Here is a 17392-nt window from a genome sequence, read left to right as displayed (position 1 = left end):
AACAATCACTCAGCCAATTATCCCTTGGTAATTAGCATTTCTTGGTCAAGATAATGGTTCAAGTCATAACAGAGCTAGAGAGCTGTGTTCCTATATTTTTTCATGCTCAATAGCTTTTCTTGTTATAGTTTACAGAAGCCTTTAAGAGAAAGCTGTAAGAAACCATTATGGGAACCATTCAAATTTTATTAAATCTATAAGCAATCAACATTTGCAAGGTGGAAGTTGGGGAACAGCAGCTGTTTCTCCTTTCTCAGTCAACCACACAAGGTTATCCGTTCAGCAGGTCACATTCATTTCAGTATTTCCTACAAGGAAATGCCTATTCCTTCAGCAACTGCCAAATTGCTAGCACTGACTGTCCCAACCTGCTGGTCCCGCTTGTAACGAAAGGCTGTTACAGAAGCAAGAGAGTAGAAAGTAATTGTGCCCTTCAGGTGTGAACTGTGAAGCCAGGATTAATATCAAGACCAGACCAGTACTGTCATTTATTTTCTTTCATTATTTCTCATAGAACTCCAAGGGTTGTTTTTAGCTAGTTTTGTTTAAGTCAGGGACCTAGCTTTCCACTTAGCATTAGGGCTGACTGCCCCGTAAGAGCTTCTTCGCTGTTCCCTCCAGCAGAGGCCGGCAGCACACAGACATTGCTCTGGGAAGCCCTGCATGCCTGTGCCTCCTCAAAGCACGTGGGAACGGCTGAGAGCTGTCTCAGACTTAGCTACAAAGTTGGAACACCTCACAGAACATCCTGAATTGGAATTGGAAGAGCCTCACAGGAATCATCGAGCCCAAATCCCGGCTCCACACAGCACCACCCAAAACTCAAACCCTATGTCTAAAAGTGGCATCCAAACACTCCTCGAACTCCAGCAGCTCAGGGCCGTGCCCACTGCCCTGGGCAGCCCATTCCATGCCCTGTCCCCAACCCCCAGCTGCCCCTCCCCTGACACAACTCCATGCCGTTCCCTCGGGCCCCGTTGTTGTCACACAGAGCAGAGCTCAGCGCTGCCCCCCGCTGCCTATAAGGAGCTGCAAATGACATCAGGCCTCCCCTCAGCTCCTCTGCTCTGCGCTGAGTAAACGCAGGGACCTCATCCACGCGGCCGGGTCAAGGCCGAGCCACTCGGGATTGCGGAGGCCCCGCCCGCCCTTCCCCTCCACCGCAGAGAGGCGGCGGGGGCGGGACCGACAGCAGAGCCCTGCCCGCAGGGAGGACCCCGGCCCCTCTCTTACCGTAAGCGCTGGGTGCCGGATCAGGCTCGAAAGCGAAGTGCGCAGCGGCCCGGCGGGGCTCGGCCGGCAGGGGGGTCGGACGGCTCCGGAGCGCTCCGCAACATCGCGCTCTGCCCCCAGACCGGCGCAGCACCCGCGCCAGCCCCGCCGCCGCCATCACCGCCGCTATCGGGGGGCGCCGCGGCCGCCGCGCGCTCTAAAGAGGCGGGGTTCCGGGTGGGCGCCCTCATTGGCCAGCGACGGCAAGGGGCGGACCAATCAGAGAACGCTCCGTGGTGGGTGGGGAGGATTGAGAGGGCAGTGAGGAGAGGGTGAAATGTTTATACGCGGAGGCACGCGGGAAGGAGGGACCTGAAGGGTGGGGCCATGGCGGGGGGGCGGGGCCATGACGGGGGGGCGGGGCCATGACGGGGGGCGGGGCCAAGGCTGTGACGCAGCACGTTGTGCGCCGCAGCGGGCGGGCGGCGGTCGCTGGGGAGGGGAGCGTGATGTTGTGAGGCGGGCGGTGTGTGAGTGCATCTTAATGAGAAGTGTAATAAACAAGAGGAAAAATAAGAGTGTTGGGGTTGAATTGGGAGAGTAACCATATAACCATATAACTCCCATATACAAGAAGGGGAGCAGGGAGGACCCGGGGAACTACAGGCTGGTGAGTCTCACCTCCGTGCCTGGGAAGATCATGGAACAGATCCTCCTGGACAACATGCTCGGTCACATAAAGAATGAGCATGTGATCCGAGACAGCCAGCACGGCTTCACCAAAGGAAGGTCATGCCTAACTAATCTTGTGGCCTTCTATGATGGAGTGACGGCATTGGTGGACGAAGGGAAGGCGACCGATGTCATTTACCTGGACCTGAGCAAGGCCTTTGACATGGTCCCCCACCACATCCTCATCTCCAAATTGGAGGGAAGTGGATTTGATGGGTGGACGACCCGATGGATAAGAAATTGGTTGAAAGGCCGCAGACAGAGGGTGGTGGTCAATGGCTCTATGTCCAGGTGGAGGCCGGTAACAAGTGGTGTCCCCCAAGGGTCTGTCTTGGGACCAGTGCTCTTTAACATCTTTATTAATGACATCGATGAGGGAATTGAGTGCACCCTCAGCAAGTTTGCTGACGACACCAAGCTGAGTGGTGCGGTTGATACGGTGGAAGGAAGGGATGCCATTCAGAGGGACCTCGACAGGCTGGAGGGCTGGGCTCGGGTGAACCTGATGAGGTTCAACACGGCAAAGTGCAAGGTTTTGCATTTGGGCCGGAAGAACCCCAGGCACCTGTACAGGCTGGGAGGAGCGGTCCTTGAGAGCAGCTTGGCAGAGAAGGACCTGGGGGTCCTGATGGACGAGAGACTGAACATGAGCCAGCAGTGCGCTCTGGCAGCTCGAAAGGCAAATGGGATCCTGGGCTCCATCAGGAGAGGGGTGGCCAGCAGGGACAGGGAGGTGATTGTCCCTCTCTACTCGGCTCTTGTGAGGCCCCATCTGGAGTACTGTGTCCAGGTGTGGAGCCCTCAGTACAAGAAAGACATAGAGATTTTGGAAAGGGTCCAGAGGAGGGCGACTAAGATGATCAGGGGGCTGGAGCACCTCCCCTATGAGGACAGGCTGAGGGAGTTGGGCTTGTTCAGCCTGGAGAAGAGAAGGCTGCGGGGTGACCTCATTGCAGCCTATCAATACCTGAAGGGAACCTACACCCAGGAGGGGAGTAAACTCTTCAAAAGGGCTGACGACAGCAGGACTAGGGGAAATGGATCCAAGTTGAAGGAGGGAAGATTTAGGTTGGATGTTAGGGGGAAGTTCTTTACTAGGAGAGTGGTTAGGCCCTGGAACGGGCTGCCCAGGGAGGTTGTGGACGCCCCGTCCTTGGACGTGTTCAAGGCCAGGTTGGACGGGGTCCTGGGCAACCTGATCTGAATGTGTATGTTTGGTGGCCCTGCCAGGCAGGGGGGTTGGAACTACATGATCCTTGAGGTCCCTTCCAACCTGGGTGATTCTGTGATTCTGTGATCTGTGATTCTGTGAGAGTGAAATGCCTGAAAAAGTATAATACATCAAAGATATAACAACCGAAGGTATATATAAGCTTTTACCTTATCCCTGTGTGCCTGATAATGGGGTAGGTTATTCCAATCTGGTTTACTATTCAGGCAGTTGTTTCCTTCAGAAAATAGTGTATTCTAGTAGGAGCAATTTTACCTGTATTTGCACACTGCAACACTTGCAAATGGAGAACGGCGCATAAAAACACTACAAGGAGTCATCTGTTAATACGTCATTGCTGGACCTGCAAATAGCTGAATTCAAACCATGAGCTGTAACAATCAGTAGGTCTACATGCAGCAGTGGATAACACAGAGCAACGGCCTTGGTTAGACAGCCCAGGAGATGCCTCCATTTTCAGCACCGGCCGATAAAGGATGCTCCTTGCTGCTTTCGTTCAGAGGCCCACAGCTGCTGTACACAAAACTTGAAAAGGAATGCAGCCCCGTGTAACAGAGGAAGTTCTGGCATCTCTTGTGGAAGGACACAAAGAGGAAATGCCTGCAGCAGGACCTGTGTACTGCCATTCGTACCTGCATGAAAGAGAAAATAGTGCCTGGAGATGAGGCTTGTCACCTGAAGTATTGCCGCCTTTTGAGTGCAAAGGATAGTTTGTACTCGCATGGCCTTGGAAAGTTACACTGGACTGAAAATAGAAATGGACGATCAAAGGGGTTTATCCGAATCTACTTTGGCTGACCAGCATGTTAGTGGAGATAAGTCCCAGATTCCTGACTTTCAGCTCTGACAGGGTAATAAGATCCACATCATTTCTGATATATTCCAGCAACTTCGATCAGCTTTCTTAATTGCAAGTCATTCACTCACATCGGACCACTGCTGCTAAATGTATACTCCAGACTTTAGGAGCTGAAATCAACTGTGCTCTCCATCTGTGCATATATGTCGTTATGAGCATCATTTGTGTTGTTGACAACCATTAAAAGAACTCTGGTAGTCATTACTACTATTTCCGAATATGCACTTAATGAGGTTCTGGTGGTGACTGCTTGCTCTGCTGGCATTGACCAGATTATCAGATGTAACACCTTTGAAGTCCACGATATTACTTAAGATCTACATTAATCTAATTGTGAACTAATTGCAAGTATTGGACTCCAACATGAGCGTATGGCCCCAGGACTGTTATTCTACTGCAAAATCTCCCAAATTTGGACATAGCCTGTAGCTGAATCTTAGACTCCTTACGAGCTTCCTACATTTCCCAGTATGTATTGCTTTGTTTACACTGTGCCTCTGTAAATGGTGCAAGAGAAATCCAGGATTTCTCTTACATTCCTTTGATCATAGTTTCACTGTTTTTATCTTGTACAGTCTTTCATGCTATAGTCTTGCTGTAAGCTTTTCTCTCTGCTTTGTGGGTCATAGAAGGAATTTTGTAACATGTTTTCCACCCCAGTGAACTGATCCACCCCCTCTTACAGGAGTTGCTGGTGAGCATTTCTGTCACCCTATTGCTATGTCCTGGCAACACTGCTGTTCTCTTGTTTTCTTTGCTGTTTTCTCCCTTCCTCCTACCCTAATTATAATCGGCAATTCCATTTTTAAATGACATGAGTATTTCTTAATGTTAAGTGAAGCAATACTAGAAACAACAGGGGCTACCTGCAGAGATATTATTCAGCTTTTTTCCTTATAAAAGATTGTAGTGTTTCATAATTATCAGAGGAGAACCCCACTCTCCTTGTTTAGTTGAATCAGTTTAAATGGTTTTGAAAACACAGAGAATATTTAGCTCTACATGCTACTGTGGCTCAGTCTAGAAGTACTTGCATAGAGAAATGATTTCTAGTAGTTGACACCTTATAATTCTAGTACATACACGCACACACACACACACAAAAGGAAAAAAGAAAAAGATAATGCAGTTCAATTTGTATGAAAAATAAAGTGAACATTTTTATCTTGAGGATAATTAAATGTAGGAACAGTTTACCAGAGAACATGCTAGACTGTCATCGCTTCTGTTCTTCAAATAAAAATGAGGTTTCCTTGTAGAATACATACTGTAGATCTGGCTGAACATACATAAACATACTAGAATGCCTCTTTGATATTTTTGATTATATGCAACCACATATTGGCCAGTTCATGCACCTGCTTATAATATGGTTTGTTGGAGTTAAAAAGGAGAGCATAAGAGAATGTGATGGATCCACTGGTGCCTGGAATCCACTGAGCCAAAGCTTCCCTGTTTCCCTTCCCCATTGTCATTCCCATGCACAATTCCCATGCCTGTTTAAATGTGCTGCCTTTGTGGAGCATTTTGTCCTCTATGGATATCTTAACTTAGTTCAGCATTTTTTTGCTGTTGTTAGTATTAATGGCTTACTTCATTCAGATCGCTAGTGTTCATTTTGATTTAAATAAAAACAGTAAACTTTATATCATCTACGTATAAAAAGTAAGAGAGCATTACAAAAATGGAATAGAAGGGGAAATCCACAGCCCATGAATTGTCTTTTGTCAGCAGACAAAAGTTGGCATTAAAAAACAGTGAAGTGGTCTGAGGAAGTCTCCTCTGGATCGCATGATTTTCCTGCAGTTTTCTTCTGCATTGCTGTCTGCCATCAGCAGGTACTGCACTGGAGATAGCAGTGTACAAAGCAATGTGTTCCATAAGGTTAAATAAATGTTTGAGATTCCGTTCACCTTGTCACTGACCTTGCATTGCTGATTAGAGCAGGAGCTGCTATCAGTTACAGAAATAATCAACTTTACCCCATAATGTTAATAGCAATTTCTGTAAACTGAACGTATAGAATTTGTACTCCGCTGGAGACATCAGTTTCTGAATATCAGTTACCCACTTCTTTAACCAGTATCAGTAGCCAGATAGGCAGTACTGCATGAGTCAATGTGGTATTCAGGCTGACACTCCATGAGAAGCCAGAAAAGTACTCAGAGTGTGAGTAATCAAAGCTACCCAAGCATAGATCTTACTCTAGGGATGCCTAGAGTAGATCAAGCTGCCCAGAGAGGCTGTGGATTCCCCGTCCCTGGAGGTGTTCAAGGCCAGATTGGATGGGGCCATGGGCAGCCTGGTCTAGTATTAAATGTGGAGGTTGGTGGCCCTGCATGTGGCAGGGGGGTTGGAGATTCGTGATCCTTGAGGTCCCTTCCAACCCTGGCCATTCTGTGATCCTCTGATTCTGTGACACCTGTGCTACTGGCTTTATGAAGACAAAATCTCATTCAGACAATTCTCCAACATCTAATCTACATGCCTTTTCTGTTGATGTTTTTACCTTTCTATGTACCAGTCACTCTTGCTTTGATGAGCTTTGCCATTACATGATGATCTAGGCGTTTTCTTCCTAGGTTGATTTACAGAGAGTTGAGGTTTTGGATCACAGACAGATTCCACTGTTGTGGTTGTTGCTGTGTAGGTGTCTGCACAATGCAGTCACCTGCATGCAGACACAAAGTTAACTGTGCTACTTATCATTAATTCTTCCCCTTTGCACTCAATCCATTTCCTTTATCCCATAAAATAAAATAAAATAATAATAAAATAAAAATAAATAACTGTAGGTGAATTTATGTTTAACATAAAAAGAATGTGTCTTCCTATGTGCTATTTGGGCTTGTGGATTTCATCAGTTCTGAATAAATCAAAGTTTGGTTTAACATTTTTGAGTCAACCATTGCTGCACAGTAATGCTTCCTAACCTTTTTATAAAGATTTTTTTAATGACATATGATAAAATTCTGCTTAAGTTTGTACCTTATGAATGAAATCTCATAGAAGGCACCATGGCCTCGGTGTGTGAGTCCTTAGGCAGCACAGGCATTTAGTTTAGACTTACCTCTTCACCAGCACGCAGAGTTCAGAGTATATTAGGCAGTCTGGACCTCACTGAAAGATTGTGGCAATTCAGACTTTTATCTATACCCTTGTTCTTTCTTCATACTCAGATAAATTCCTTAAAGTCTATTAGGAAGAGCAGAACCTGAGAATTGTCTTATTGATTTGTAATTTTTCACTAACACCATTAGGTGGCAGAGAACAATAATGCTTTTACGTGGTGAAATTTAATACATGTCTTGAAATAAAGACGTGTCAGTCCATTCTCTCCACCCTTTTTGTATTAGAATTATTTCCCACTGTGAACTGTCAAGAGCTTTGTTTAGTTAGTTATTAAATTACTTACAAACAGAGAGCACTGCTTTCATCAAGGCTGTTTCAGATTTAATTTCTGTGCAACCCTTTTGTCAAGAGGAAAAAAAAAAAAAAAAAAGGAACAAAAAGATGTATTCACCCTAATGGGAGTTCTTCAAAAGTGATCTCTCACTGTAACTGCATCTGTACTTCTATTTCTATTCTAAAACAAGTCAAGCTAGATCTGACCACTGGAGGTAGACCCTAGGCCAGGATAATTCCACCAGGCACTACTGGGAGACAAGAAATGTAATTACTCTTTTGGGAGCCTTGATTCTAAACTGTCTGAAAGGAATATGCTTTTTTCTAGATACAACTAGGGGATTTTTACACAGCATAGATAGGGTGCGGTTGGTATGGTGGTGCTAACCAGGCTGACAGATAGATGAGTGGATGTAAAAAGATAGGGAATTTGTCTTGCCAGCCTTTGTTTCTCCAAATCTAATGCTGATTCAAGAATTCTAGTGGATGTCAGGGTATGAGGGTAGGTAGCAGGAATTACAGGACAAGGCATGGCTGCTTGATACTTCATTCAATAATTGTTGCATAGGAGACTAATTCCACTGCTGGTGACTCAGTAGGAGTTAAGGATGCCTACAGTCAGCATTTCCCAGAGATGCAGATTTAAGACCCTAAGAGATTTATCCTTATGTCCTAAAATTCTTCCAGTGCTGCTGAGAGGAACAGTGCCATATTCCAATGCCAGATTGTCATATGTGCTTAACCAGAAAATCTCAGTGCAGATTTTTCCATGTGTTTATGTTTTAAACTCATTACCAGAGTAAGAAGTAACAATTCCAGAAAACATAATACAGCTGCAGTTTGCCATAACAGCTTGTTAAGCTTACACTGGAAAGAAGCAAAAACATCGGAGCGGTATTTTGTTGACTTGTTATTAACTCATCTGATCTGCAGAAAAGTTTGAGCTCAATGCATTTTTAACTTGACTAAGAGACGGCGCAGAGACTGAAAACCATAATTCACAGAACAATATGTGGTGGCAATGCTCAGAAGGACTACAGGGTGACTTCTGATACAGGAATCACGGCCAAGCTAGGAGTTCTTTGTTCCCTCAGTTCAGCCAGAGGAAAATGACAGTAAGCACACAAGCTGTTATCTCAGTATTTGTGAGATCTACAGCCTGTCTGGTTCGGTTGGTGCTTAGGATTTTCCATCTTAGTGGCTGAACACCTAGGAAAGATGAGTTTCAGTCACTAGGTGTCTGCTCAGGCGGGCTGTAAGCAATCCTGTGGGCAACTTTGTATCCAAACCTCAATAGGTAAAAACTGCAAAGCCAATAATAATGATGATGCTGTGAGATGACTTTGGCAACAGTTTCTATTAATGCGGCATGCATAGAATCAGCTTCCTTCCTAACAGAAGTACTCTCTGTCTGCACGTATCATAGCCACAGGGCCAGCGTTGCTGCCAGGGAGAAAAGCAGGCCATCTTCAACAACCATTTGCTTTCTTTGCAATTAACTCTCACAGATACAGATTTTGGGAAGCAGCTAAGCAGGATTCGACTCAATTCAGCTCGATTCTACCAGCCTTAGCATCTGATGGTAGTCTTGCTACTTCAAACAGATTAGCTTTACAATCAATCCATAAATTGCTCTATTCTGTAGATCATGGATATCGCAGGAAAGATGTAGTTTAGCCCTGGAGGTCACAGGAGAGGAACTGCAATATGTTAGGAGACTGAACTCTGAGCCTATGAAAAACCAAACAAGTGGTTTTTTGGGGTTTTTTTTTGTTCGTTTTTTGTTTTGTTTTGTTTTGTTTTTTCTGATGCACTGTAGACAGTTCCCTAGGCAAAAAAAATAATAATATTAAAAAATTTAAAAAAAAAATTACAACTTTTTAAAGACTTCATGAAAAAAAAAAAAAGGAGTCATTAATCAAATATGTTTCTCTGATGAGGTTTTTGTTCAGTGCTGTTATCTCTGAAGGATTGGCTGCTGGAGGACAGGTAGGTCATGCAATTCAATATGCAGTGCAAGCATCCTGATTTGCCTCTGCGGTCTGCAGCATGCTGTGACCTCTGGCTTCCATTTCACATTAAGTGATCTGTGCTTGGAAATAATGATGATGTTGCCCTGATCTTACAGTATGTTGGTTACGGTTATTGATTGGGTCTGGGACAGAACGGATCTGTGTGGAAAGGGGAAAGAGAAGCAGCCATAAAATACAAGTTGATCACTTACCATGCCTTATGTTTTAAAACTGTGCAGTACAAAATACTTGGATCTCCAGAAAGCAATGGTCTTCTCAATGTGAATGGTTGCCCCCTCCCTGAAGGCATTCAAGGCCAGGCTGGGTGGGGCTTTGAGCAACCTGGCCTAGTGGGAGATGCCCCTGCCTCTAGCAGGTTGGAATTAGATGATCTTAAAGGTCCCTTCCAACCCAAACCATTCCATAATTCTATGATTAGTTGTTAATAACTCCAAATTGGAATTGAAAACTTCATACCCACCAGAACAGAATGTTCTGGGTGCCATCCCTCTAGAAACAGAGCATGTAAACAGATCCTAGATAATTTTCAGATAATTTTCAGAGCTTGATAAATTTGAGGAAGTCATCATATAAAAGATTGATAGCCACAATAAGAGCTCAGATTGAGTACTGTAGGAGGACCTTCCTGATCCCTAATCTTAAACCCTAATCTTATTTTCCTAATAATGATGCTGTTGACTCATATATATTGACCAGGACAGGTGCAGACAGACACATATTTGCCTCACTTGCTTTTCAAGCCAACTGGATGCCACCCACCTCTGGAATCTGTGTAGCTGGAGTGGCCAAGGGCAGTGCCCAAGTTAGTGAAATATGTACAAATACATGACTTTCAGATCTGAACTGGCTTGCTTTTGCCTAACTTGGAGTGTGGGTGAGGGAATCCACACCTATCCATACTGATGTGCCCTCAGAAGGCTGTACAGCACTCACATGTTCAGTGCCTTGGAGGAGCGCGAAGACCACTTAAAATTGAGAGTGCAGAAACCATAAAAGCTAGATGTAGCAGGGCTGAACAGACTGGGATTCAAGAATAAAGGTAGTAACAATGCTTACCAATCCAGGGTATCATGGCTATATGCTGGAGAGCCACATGTAACATCCCCGTGGTCACTTCTGCATGCAGGTGTGAAGTTCAGTGGCTTATTCTGCAGAGGTCCCTTCCAGCATCTACGATTCTGTGATTCTATCAGTCTGATCCACCAATGTTGTGTACGACATGTCACCAGGAAAAAAGAGAGCTCTCCCAGTTGTGCTGAGTTCCCAGACAGTGTTGAACAATGAAGATGATGCCACTGTTACTTTTTTCCACAGAAGTACAATCCTTGTTTGCGCTGCAATGCACCACATCTATCTACTACATCATCGTGTTCCAGTGCACTGACTGATATTTATATAGTTGGAAGCAAATATTGACAGGTATTGGCAAGTGACAGATGATTCCTAATTGCAAGATCCTGGTGGAAAAAGGCAACTAGATCTTTCACTGCATCTGCATAAACAATAACTTTCTTTTGCAAACTCCCCTCCTGCTGTCCTCACTGCTGTTTCAGCCACAGTGGATTTCTAACCGGCCCTCCTAGTAAGTATTTGCCTTTGTGTGAGTGTGCATTGCTCACACCATTTCCTCTGTCACTGAAATGGGATCTTTCCCACGCTACTTGAAACCCAATGTTTTCTCAGCTCCCTGATATTACCTGCTAGCAGAAAGCTGTGACCATACCTTTCTTTAGTGAAGAAGTCCTTATCTTATCTGACATGCACAGTGCTTCATCTTGCGACATTTCTGCTACCCCCAGGCAATGTGTGTGTGTGTGTTTGTGGAAAGGAGGTTAGCAGGAAGAATGACAACTTGTACTTTCAAAATCAACCTCACCTAGGACAACAGTTGATAACAAGCCCAAGCAAAACTGAACAACAGCCTCACCCTCTCCTGTCCTAGCTCACTGGAAAAGAGTGAGGATTTCAGTTCAATTAGCAATGCTGTCTTCAGTGAGATCTTTTTAGTCATTAAAAAATCTGAGGCTCTTTTGACCTCTGTCAGTATTATAGCAACTTATCTCCATGGCTTTTTCCCCTGAGTTAGCCTACTTTGTAAGCAGAGCCACAATAGAATATGTGGCGTATGTTTCCTTGTGTGATTTTAATATAAAATACAGCACCATATTTTTCACATCATCATACCCTGTAATAACTGACTCAGGTGCAAAGAAAACAATATTTAAGACTGAGATTGAATGTGACTCATAACAGTTTTCTAGCAAAAGTGAAACGTTACTTTTAACAAAGCACTTTCATTTCTACAAAAGATCCAACTGAGAAGTCATTGAAGTGTTGACATATCTCTATATAGGATAGAGATACGAAAGTGGGATGTCCCCTGTGACTTTGAAGTCTGGTATTATTAAACTAAATAGATTATTATTCTCAGAGAACTGTGGGTCTTCTTATTCCTTTCTGGGAAGGTGAACAAAATCACTGAAATATTAGCAATCTGTTCTTTATTGCAAATACAACTTTAGCTGGAAACATAAATCTAGAAACAACTGCTTGGAGGAAATAAAGACTGCACAGCCAAGCTATGCTAACAATAGAAGAGATTAAAATTAACATTGCACATGCAGACTGGATCCATATCACCTCTGCATATATCACAAAGGTGGGATTCATCTCGCCTTTAACATCTGAAAGTTAAGCACTTAATCTCAAATGGTCAGGTAGGCTCCACAGCTGTGTCACTAGGCAGAGAGAAAACACCTCAGAGTGTGATTCACCCAACCTGAAACAGGTGTCTCAGACAAGTGAGGCACAAATCCCTCTGAGCATGCTCAGCTTTTCATACTCCAGGGACTTGCTTGCAAGCTGGATCACACCGTAACTAATGGCACATTATTTTTCCCATGGAATCACTGCCTCACTCGGTGCTTCCTAAATCATCTTTTGCATTATCTTGTCTTTTTATCTTCTTCCTGCAATGTGTAGATCTCTGCCTTGTTTTACTGTGTGCTATAGAGCATGGCACAGAACACAGAATTACTCATTTTTGGAGTGACATTTTAAAGTGCTCAGGTGCATCATTCACCACAAATTTGGTTAATACCTCTACAGATCTGTCACAAAAAGGGCAGTATGATTACAGCTGCTTCACAAAGGAGTAATAAAGGCAGCAAAGTGAGAGACATCAAAAGTTTTCCTGCATATTGGTAGCATGGGGACTGACTTTTCAGTGCTTACAACACCATATGGCATTTTGGAAGTGTGACACAGATTATTGTGACCACTATTGCTACTATGGGAGCCCACTGACTTCTGCAAATCACACCTCCCCTCATATTTGCCACTAGCAAAAGTTAACTCCTTTTTTTTCTTTTTCCTCCACATAACTCTCTCAATAGCAGCATTATGGGACACTCACCACTCCAAAGTGACAAATAAAGCCAATTACCTTTATGTGGTTGCCCCACTCTGTAAGATGCTCCTCATCCCACTTAACTGTAAGAGCACTGTGGCTGCAGACCTGTTGTAATCCAGGTTCTGCACTGTGGATTCTGCAAGGAAAGCAAGGAGAGACTTAACAGCAGATTAGCCTGTTGCTCAGTCAAAACTAATTCCCAGAACACAGGCCATTCTTTGCCCCAAGTAAGGCAGGTACCCCTGAGGCAAAACCATTAAAGTTTGTAATCAAGTCATTAAAAGAGCTTATGATAATATTCAAAAGGAGAATGGAGTAAAGTTTCACTAACAAATTGAATTTACTTTTTCATTCCTGATTTTGCAAGTGTATGTTTCTTCTAGCTGTTTGAAAGAGTCATCATGCAACGTTTTTTAAAAGTCATCAACTAGAAAAGGAGAGGTTTTTCTGAGTGAAAATTCCCCCTGGGTCATCAGCCTGCTACTTTATTTGGTAGGATACCACCAGAACAGCTCGTGAAGCATGGGGGTAATGTCATCATCTGTGGGCACCAGAGGAGTATGAATGCATATACTCTGCTGCTGGATTTCATAGCTGGGGAATGCATGTTCCTGTTTCTGATATCAGTTCCAGAAGCTAAGGAAATAGTGACAAATCTTATTCTCCACAGAGTTGGGTTTTTTTTTCTTTTTTTCTTTTTAAGTGGCTCAGGGTAGGAGAATGGTTTTTTATCTTCCCTCTACTATCTGTTAATTTCCAGCTTTGCTTTTCTATTCCAATGCTTTTTTTTCCCTTGACTTTTAAAGCTGCACCTTCCCTCCTTCTTCACCTATCCTACGCTCTCAATCCTTGCCTTTCTGCTTCTGCTTGCATCTCGCGCATTCACAGCTTCCACCCTTATATGAAGCTTTATTACATTACATGCAGATTCTCACGTTGTACTCAGCAAGACAGTGGTATATTAGCCCCATTGAACAGGATGTCAAGCAAATGATTGCTAACATTTATACTGCTCTAGTGTCAAGTCTGTGAGCAGGGGAATGTTTGGTTACACGAAGTTTTAACTCAAGGTTTTTCAGTTTTTTAATTGCATAGATACTAAAGAAGATGTGTTTTAAGAGCTGTTGAAGGACTGAATCTTGAATTCAGAACAGGATAAGGTTCATGAGTACTAACCAGATCTTGAGGGAGTTCCCTTTGAAGCCCAGTGTCTGCCTGCATGGTGGAAAATTATATCTTGAACGTCAGAGTTGTTCACTGTGGAGCATGAAGCATCATTTCAGACAGCTGTTTACATAGCAAATGCAGTGTTGTCTTCCAGTGAGTCAAGTGATGGGAGGTATTGGCACTGTGCCTTCCAATTCAGAGTAAGCTGAATTGAAGCCATTGTGTACCTTCAAGTCGAAGTCAAAATCGAAGTCAAAAACCTGTAAGGTGATTTCCATAAGAGGCGAAGCTAAAACCAGAGACTGTCTGATGTGCTCCCAGCATCTGGAGGAAATGGGGACCTAATGCCTGTATTGACTGTTATCAATCTCTCTCCAAAGGGATTTATTTGTTTAGGGCACAGAGAAAGCTCTGCCATGCCTATTTTTTCATGTTTCTTGCTCACCACTAGCCTAGCTGTGTGGCTACATCTGCATTTCTGGGAACCTTACTGATCTCATAACCCAAATCTGGACTGCTCTGTATCTGATCCTATACCTTTGCCAGTTTTAGTGGTCCTAACAAGAAATAAACCATGTGAGCATGTGAGGTATCCCACGATCCAGAAAGGATTTAGCACTGTTAAGCAACAGCTTACTGTTAAGCAGCAGCTCCCCGAAATCCTCTCGGAGCTGAGGCCTGCAAATATTAAGGTTTGGTCAACCCAAACCTAAGAGGTCAACTGAAAATGTTCTGCATGTATGTAGAAGACATTTCCTGAGTCTAATGGAAGATATTTTCAACTAGTAAGAATGACCATAAAACAACAGCTGTGCAAATTCATTTGCTGCAAAGCAGGTAAAGAAGGGGTAACCTGGGCCATATGTAAACCTCAGGTAGCTGCTGTAGCCTGGAGTCATCCAGATGAGAGCAAGGCTTCATGAAGCTCTCAGCTGTCTCTGGGCCAGCAGCAGAAGGCACAGATCCAGAACATAACACTGCTTTTGCTGCTTCTTTTTGCCTTGTAAGTGAAAATCGTATTTTATCCACTGAGATAATAAAAATGCCTGCTAGTTAAACTGTGTAAGCAAATTTCAGATGATGGATTTATCCTCCTCTTATCACAATGAATAAAGCTGGTGATTGCTTTCAGCCTAATTCTATTGTGATATACCGAAAAAATAACTTACACTGAAAAGAATTCCACTGGTTTGATGCTGCAATACAGACACGCAGTGCAATACAGACCATCTGGATGACATTAAACATTAAGAATCAGAATCACTTTGAATTCTGTTGGAAATAAATACAAAGACACTACAGCCTTTGAGCAGCTTATAAACCATTCACAGCAAGAAATACCACGGAACAACTGAATTCTTCAAGCATCCATTTGGCACAGTCCCACGTATAGCACACTGCTGACAGCACAGCCAGCAGCAGGCATGGCTGTGGAAGGAGTCAGGACCTGAGCCAGAGTGAGCTGGAGTCAGTAAGTATTTCCATTTACTTTAGAGGACTCATAACTCACCTAATGACTCACTGCCACTGTAGTGCTGATCTGGGCCGCCTTCTCCACCAAAAAGAGGCTCAAGTTGGCACCAGGTGTGAAAGGATGCAACTGCTTGTGTGAGTCTGTTCTGCAACTACTGTCCCAGGTTTTACATGTAGAAATACCAAAAGTATCAAGAAAGAAAGAACAGAAAGGTATGCACTCTTGGCATAGTATATGATTGCCTTCTTAATGACACCCAGATGATGTAGATTGACTTACCTTCTCCAGTGTTCTTGCTCTGGAGGGAGCTCTGTTCACACACTTGGGACATTCCTATCACATAACCACACACCATCCCTCTTACCCTCTACAGAGGGTGAGGCTGCTGTGTTACTTTTTAACTGAAAATGTGTGACATGGTTAATTCTTCATGACTTAAGATTTGCCTAATAAAATCTATATTAGCTTACAGTGGGTGACCTACTGATAGCACCTAAGGAACCAACTTCGCTTTGGGAAGAAAATCGTTAAATTTTGGGATATAGATTTTGAGAATATTTAGCAATATACGTAGAAAAGAATAAAATTAAATGCTTATCTATACACAGAGGAAAATGCCATACATTCTGCTAGGTACTTTATCAGCTGTGTGATTTCCAGGAGAAATTATCAGAAAGACAAAGAATTACTTCTTTGAGACAAGCATTTTCTTTTGCACTTATGTTTGGGTCCCAGAATTTCTACAATGAATTTTTCATCTTCTGAGCTTCCACTAAAGGTGCTCCCAGTGGCAAGATGCCCAACTCACTACTAGCTGCCAAGTCTTGTTTGAGGAGGAATTTTTCAGTAAACTAGTATTTTTGTAGTACTTTTTGGCCCTCAACCCACAGCCTTAATTTGCCTAGTAGAATATCTGGAAGGCTGAAGAGAGTTTGTCTGATAATAGGGAAGCTTAAGGGTCATCTCGCCCAGATTTTTTAGCTTGGTAGCTGCCAAACTTGAGTGCTTCAGGAAGAAAGACAAATACCACACTAATCAGGAGTGTTTTCCTTATCCTTGTTCTTTTGCAGCTTAGGAACTTACTGAACAAGAATGTTTCAAATCAGAATGCTTATCTGTGCCATCTAGATCTGTATCCAAAACTGAGACTACTGTGTAAGTACAGCTCAGTGATGCTCCTCTCCCAAAAGATGAAGCAACACAGGAAGATTATTCTTAACTCTTCGCCCTATTATAAATTTAAAGTGCATTCCCATGTATGCAAATATATAAATAAACCCAAGGGAGTCTCTTGGCTATATAGAACAAGCAAACAATTCCAGCTAGATTAATAAGATTTTTCTATGATAAGCAACCTGATGAGATATGGGACAGTTTTATCCTGCCCCTTGGTAATGCAGCGCCTGAACCTTCTTCTGTAAAACATCAATCATAGAATTGCTCAGGTTGGAAAAGACCTTCAAGATCACTAAGTCCAACTTCAACCTAACCATACCACCCTAACAACCCACCACTAAATCATGTCCCTGAGCACCATATTCCACATGGTTCTGGCCCCACACGGCAGAAATGGCCTCATAGCAGATAGTGTCAGACACTTTGCTGCAGCTCTTCCACCAGAGAAACGGTTTGTGCAGTTCCCCTTATCAGCACCAGGACAATAACCACCTATCTTCTTAAATATGAGAAGATAGACAACTTATTTGCTCATCAAATGCAAAATGCTGGAAAGTAAAGTAGAGAATGAGTACAATTCTTAAAAAGCAAAGTTAGAAAATGCTCCTGGCTAGTAATGCTGTCTTCAGAGTGGCACTGAAAAGGTGACTTTTCCCAGTAGCTCTCTCCTGCTGGAAAGCTGGCTCAAGAG

The 17392-nt window shown here is 43.5% G+C and overlaps 1 protein-coding gene across 5 annotated transcripts in view; it reads right to left on the bottom strand.

The window, feature by feature from the left end:
* Positions 1 to 1446, bottom strand: part of BCKDHB (branched chain keto acid dehydrogenase E1 subunit beta) — a 1150961-nt gene extending 1149515 nt beyond the window's left edge. For 4 of the 5 annotated variants that reach the window (XM_048934904.1, XM_048934901.1, XM_048934902.1 and 1 more), the window contains exon 1: positions 1234 to 1445. In XM_048934904.1, the coding sequence (XP_048790861.1) occupies positions 1234 to 1390 (157 nt within the window). In that variant the 5' untranslated portion in view covers positions 1391 to 1445. Of the gene's footprint in view, positions 1 to 1233 lie in introns of all 5 variants that reach the window. The other variant, XM_048934900.1, reaches the window with a different exon arrangement.
* Between the last annotated feature and the right edge of the window lie 15946 nt (positions 1447 to 17392).

Source organism: Lagopus muta, chromosome 2 (genome assembly GCF_023343835.1).
Source record: "Lagopus muta isolate bLagMut1 chromosome 2, bLagMut1 primary, whole genome shotgun sequence".
In the NCBI taxonomy this organism is placed as follows: domain Eukaryota; kingdom Metazoa; phylum Chordata; class Aves; order Galliformes; family Phasianidae; genus Lagopus; species Lagopus muta.
This window is presented reverse-complemented; position numbering and strand designations above follow the sequence as displayed.